This window comes from Lathyrus oleraceus, chromosome 6, assembly GCF_024323335.1.
Source record: "Lathyrus oleraceus cultivar Zhongwan6 chromosome 6, CAAS_Psat_ZW6_1.0, whole genome shotgun sequence".
Lineage (NCBI taxonomy): Eukaryota > Viridiplantae > Streptophyta > Magnoliopsida > Fabales > Fabaceae > Lathyrus > Lathyrus oleraceus.
Genome location: NC_066584.1, coordinates 375,038,227 through 375,044,153, shown reverse-complemented (window position 1 = coordinate 375,044,153; position 5,927 = coordinate 375,038,227). Strand labels below are relative to the sequence as shown.

Genomic DNA, 5,927 nt, shown 5'->3' with positions numbered 1-5,927 from the left:
GTTGAATGTTATTTCCTCCCCATAACCCTTCTCCATGTGGGGAATTGATATGATTGGCATGATTGAGCCTAAATCTTCGAATGGACATCGTTTCATTTTGGTGGAAATTGACTACTTCATAAAATGGGTTGAAGCGGCATCATATGTGAATGTGACCAAGCAGGTTGTTGTAAGGTTTATCAAGAATCAGATTATATTTTGTTATGGTGTGCCAAGTAAGATCATTACTGATAATGGATCGAACTTGAATAATAATATGGTGGAAGCTCTTTGTAAAGACTTCAAGATTACACATCATAATTCTTCTCCCTACAGACCCAAGATGAATGGGGCTGTTGAAGTTGCGAATAAGAACATCAAGAAGATTATTCAGAAGATGGTTGTGACGTACAAGGATTGGCATGAGATGCTCCCATTTGCTTTGCACGGGTATCGTACATCCATCCGCACTTCAACAGGGGCAACCCCTTTCTCTCTTGTTTATGGCATGGAAGCAGTGCTCCCCGTAGAGGTTGAGATCCATTCATTGTGTGTGCTCATGGAAGCCAAGTTGGCTGAGGATGAATGGTGTCAGACCAGATTTGATCAGCTAAATTTAATTGAAGAGAAGAGATTGTCTGCCATGTGTCATGGTCAGTTATATCAGCAAAGGATGAAGAAAGCTTTTGATAATAAGTTCAAACCTCGGGTATTCAGGGAAGGTTACCTTGTGCTCAAGAAGATTTTATCGTTTAAACCAGATTCTAGGGGCAAATAGACTCCTGATTATGAAGGCCCATATGTTGTTAAGAGAGCCTTTTCAGGAGGTGCATTGATTCTTACAACTATGGATGGTGAAGAGTTCACTCGTCCTGTGTATGCAGATGCAGTCAAGAAATACTTCGCCTAAAGAAATAAAATAATAGCTTGCTAAGTTGAAAACCCGAAAGGGCGACTTTGGCAAAAAAGAGCGTCTCGGTGGATTGAAAACCCGAAAGGACGATCCAGGCAAAAATTAGAGACATAAAATAGAAAGAATTCTCCCGATAAGTTGAGTACCCCACCCTGGGGAAACTTATGAAAGATTTAGGGATTATGGCAAGTAACTGCATTTAGCTGATCATCAATTTTTGGAGAAACTTTGTTGAGCACAAGGTTTGACGTCAGTTCATCATCCCCAATAGCGGCCAAAAGCACAGTGGATATCAAGAGTTGGTAGAAGGATTAATGGTCAATTGTATTCAGTGTAACCCTTTTCCATGTAAATTACCATTTTCAACTTTGTAAAGATCTATGGAGTCTTGTCATTTACAGACTACCATTCTATTAAATAAATGTGAGCTTTTATCCAATTGTTCCACTCTTATTTACTTCACCCAAATAGTTTTAAATTTTATTATGATCGTTTTTGAATTAAATTTTTTTAATCAAAATCATTTTCATAAACATATAAAAGCAAGAATTTTAAAGCAATTAAAAAGAAATATCGACGGCGTTTCAAAAACAGCAAGTCCTAAGTGTGGAGCATTAATGGTTCCCCCGAGCAGTTAATGTAACGCCCAAAAATAATTATTTGTTATTTTTTTAATATTTACGTAATTATTGTGGTTAGTCGGAAATTAGTCGAAAGTCGTAGAAATTATTATAAGAAATAATAATATAATTGTGGTGTTATTTGAGTAAGTGGGCTTATCATTGTGTGCTATTTAGTAAAATGAGAGGTGTTATATTAGGCCATTAGAGATTAGGATATTTAGTTAATTTAATAAAGAGAAAATAAAAGAAGGGATAGAAAAAAAAAAGAAACAGTAGTGGAGAGAAGTTAGCAGAAGAGGAAATTGAGAACTGTGGTACGAACGAGAGGGAAGGAGAAGAAAACTTCCGGAATCCGATTCTTAGAGCAACCTTCGATCCAAAAATAATAAGGTAAGGGGGTTTATCGCCGTTTAATGGGTATTATGGGTTAACATGTAATGGGTAGTGATAAACCGTCGAATTGACCCTAATTGGGATGATGAGTGCTGAAAAATTGTGATGAATAAACTATGTAAAAGCTGTAATTGAATCTGTAATTGGATGGGTAGTGATTTCCGAACGTATAGCTTTTTACGGAATCGGAATCGGAGGTCCGAAAGTCCTCCAACGGCGGAAAATGCGGAGAATTCTGCATTCTGCTTCGTGTTAGCGCAGGAACAGCTTTCTGTCTTGCGTTAACCGGTTAACCCAGGGTGTTAACCGGTTAACACTGTTGTGAGTTGTGAAAATTGTTGTTCTGCTTGCGTTAACCGGTTAACCCAGGGCGTTAACCGGTTAACACTGTTGAGTTTTGCCAGAAAGCGTGTTCTGTGTTGCGTTAACCGGTTAACCCAGGGCGTTAACCGGTTAACACTGTTGGAAAAGCGAAAAAAAATCGAATTGCTCAGAATTTAATGAAGTTCGTCGGGGTGAGTCGGGTAATATTATAGTTAATTTTGATGAGTAATTTTGTTGGGTTTATGTTATGAATGTCGATACAAGTATGACTGAGTTGTTAAGTATTCTGTGTACGGAAAGTTGTTAAAGATACTGAGTTGTAAGCTTGGTGAGCCAAAGTTGATTATAAGTTGATTATGTTGAAAACATTGTTGTGTTGCTATTATTATTATGTTGTCGGAATTTTAAAGTCGTGTATGTCATGTAAATTCATATGCATTAAGTCGGAGCTTTGCTCACACCACGTTGGCCTGGATTGGCAAAAGTTGAAAGTTGAAGGCTTAAGCCTTGATGCCTCGTTAAATCGGCAAATTTTAAGTTGGGAGTTTTACTCCGAATGGTACCACATGCATGACGAGTCGAGTCTCATTAGAGTTGCATTTTTGTTGTTTCATTGTATGGGTATTTAATTAATTGAGAAGTGGTGTTTGTGTACGATTCTTAATTACTGTATTGTTTTCATATACTGGTTATGATTATTGTAACTCACCCCTTCTGTTGAATGTTGTCCTTATGTGACAACGTGCAGGTAATCCTGAGAAGTAGCCGGTTACCGTTAGTCGGGTCAGTGGTCAGTCGCTCTGATACGTAGCACTCGGGGGATTGTCGCGTGTCTGCTTTGTAGATCTTTTAATTGTTACTAAAATTTAAATTGTTTGAAGGATTATAGTTGTTTACTCTTTAAGTTACGTCGTATTTATGTTGCGTAAAGATGATAAGAATTTTTTATGAATCCGCTGCGTAAGATTTTATGAAGTTGAATTATTGGAGTGAATGACATTATTTTGTCGAATTAAGAAAAGTGTTACATATTGCTATGATTCCTTAAAGTGGGAATTGTTTAAAGTTGAACATGTAATATTCCATTTATAGAAAATTTTACGACTCTGATTTTGTTGTTATAACTCGTGGGTAGAAAATGGGGTGTTACATTAGTGGTATCAGAGCAGGTCGGTCTGTCCGGTCAGTTGTCGTGTCGTTACTGTCTAACAATCGGGTATTGTTACTAATCTAACTTTTAAGTTGTGTTGTAGTGATAAGTTGAAATGGCTGGAAGGAATGACGCTGCAATGGCTGCCGCAATGCAAGCGATGGCACAAGCTGTGCAGAACTTGCCAAATGCTGGTGGAGATGCTGGATCACGTAGCTTGGCGAATTTTCAAAGAGAGAATCCGCCGGTGTTTAAAGGGAAGCATGATCCAGATGCAGCCTTGGGATGGTTGAAAGAGATCGAGAGAATCTTCCGTGTTATGGATTGCACTCCAGCTCAGAAGGTTCGGTATGGTACTCACATGCTAGCAGTCGAAGCTGATGACTGGTGGCTAGAGACTCACGAGAGGTTGACCGTGGCAGGTGAAGTCATTACTTGGGATGTATTCCGTAGGGAATTCATGAGAAAGTATTATCCGGAAGATGTCCGTGGTAAGAAAGAAATTGAGTTCCTTGAGCTGAAGCAAGGAAACATGTCTGTCACTGATTATGCTGCAAAATTTGTGGAGTTGTCCAAATTTTATCCTCATTACACTGGTGCTGATGCTGAATTTTCAAAGTGCATCAAGTTTGAAAACGGACTGCGCTCTGAAATTAAGAAGGCTGTTGGGTATCAGAAGATACGCATTTTTACTGAATTGGTTGATAGCTGCAGGATATTTGAAGAAGACAATAATGCTCATTACAAGATTGTCAGTGACCGCAGGGGCAAGCAACATCAAAACCGTGGCAAGCCGTATGATGCTCCAGTGGGAAAAGGGAAACAAGGAGCTGCTCCGGCTCAGAGGACTAGTAGGGGAGGTGCTCCTGCTGGTATAGTTTGCTTCAAATGTGGTCAGGCTGGTCATAAGAGTAATGTATGCACTGCTGAAGTAAAGAGGTGTTTTCGCTGTGGTAAGACTGGCCATGCAATAGCTGATTGCAAGCACAAGGAAATGATTTGTTTTAATTGTGGCGAAGAAGGGCATATTGGAAGTCAGTGTCAGAAGCCAAAGAAATCTCAAACTGGAAAGGTGTTCGCATTGACCGGAACTCAAACCTCCAGTGAGGACAGACTTATCCGAGGTACATGTTTCATAAATGGTACTCCTTTAATTACTATTATTGATACCGGTGCTACACACTGTTTTATTTCTGCTAACTGTGCTCGAAGACTGGGTTTAAAATTGTCCGCTTTGGATGGTGAATTGATTGTTGAGACCCCAGCTAAGGGATCAATAACTACTTCTTTGGTATGTTTAAAATGTCCTTTGTCGATCTTCGATAAAGATTTCTATGTTGATTTAGTATGTTTGCCGTTGGATGGCATGGATGTAATTCTTGGTATGAACTGGTTAGAGTATAATTATGTTCATATAAATTGTCATCATAAGTCGGTGAGGTTTTCCACTCCTGAAGAGGAAGGAGTTGACTTATTACCTTTCAGAGAATTGCGAAAATTGATGAAAGAGGGAGCTCATATGTTTTCTTTGATGGCGACGTTGTCGGTTGAGAGTAAAGCTAAGATTGAGGAACTGTTAGTGGTGAAAGAATTCCCTGAAGTTTTTCCTGATGAAATTCCTAGTGTGCCGCCAGAGAGGGAAGTTAAATTTACTATTGATCTGGTACCTGGTACTAGGCCTGTTTCGATGGCACCGTATAGAATGTCGGCATCTGAATTGTATGAATTAAAGAAGCAATTGGAAGACTTACTTGAGAAGAAGTTTATAAGACCAAGTGTGTCACCGTGGGGATCTCCAGTGTTGCTAGTAAAGAAGAAAGATGGTAGTATGAGGCTTTGTATTGATTATAGACAATTGAATAAAGTAACGATCAAGAATAAGTATCCACTACCGAGAATAGATGATTTGATGGATCAATTAGTGGGTGCCTGTGTGTTCAGTAAAATTGATTTGAGATCGGGCTATCATCAGATCAAAGTGAAAGATGAAGACATCCAGAAGACAGCGTTCAGAACTCGGTATGGACATTATGAGTATTTTGTGATGCCTTTCGGTGTGACTAATGCGCCGGGAGTATTTATGGAATACATGAATCGTATTTTCCATACTTATCTGGACCATTTTGTGGTAGTATTTATTGATGATATTTTGATTTACTCTAAGTCCGAAGAAGAGCACATGGAACTTTTGAGATTAGTGTTGGATGTTTTGAAAGATAAGAAATTGTATGCGAAGCTGTCCAAGTGTGAGTTTTGGTTGAGAGAAGTCAGTTTTCTCGGCCATGTAATTTCAGGAAAAGGTATTGCTGTAGATCCTTCCAAGGTAGAAGCTGTATTGCAATGGGAGACTCCTAAGTCGGCTACCGAGATTAGAAGCTTTTTGGGATTAGCTGGATATTATAGAAGGTTTATTGAAGGATTTTCTAAGTTAACATTTCCGTTAACTAAATTAACTTGTAAAGGTAAAGCTTTCGTGTGGGATGTTCAGTGCGAAGAGAGTTTTAATGAATTAAAAAGGAGATTGACGTCGGCGCCGGTTTTGACT

At 38.9% G+C, this 5,927-nt stretch overlaps 1 protein-coding gene across 1 annotated transcript; it reads left to right on the top strand.

Annotated features, from left to right (window-relative positions):
* Positions 1-3,497: 3,497 nt before the first annotated feature.
* On the top strand, positions 3,498-4,889 carry LOC127098577 (uncharacterized; the record flags this gene model as incomplete). Its single annotated transcript, XM_051037203.1, has 2 exons — positions 3,498-4,019; positions 4,107-4,889. Coding segments are annotated over exons 1-2 (1,305 nt in total), but the record flags the coding sequence as incomplete, so codon positions are not given.
* Positions 4,890-5,927: the final 1,038 nt, after the last annotated feature.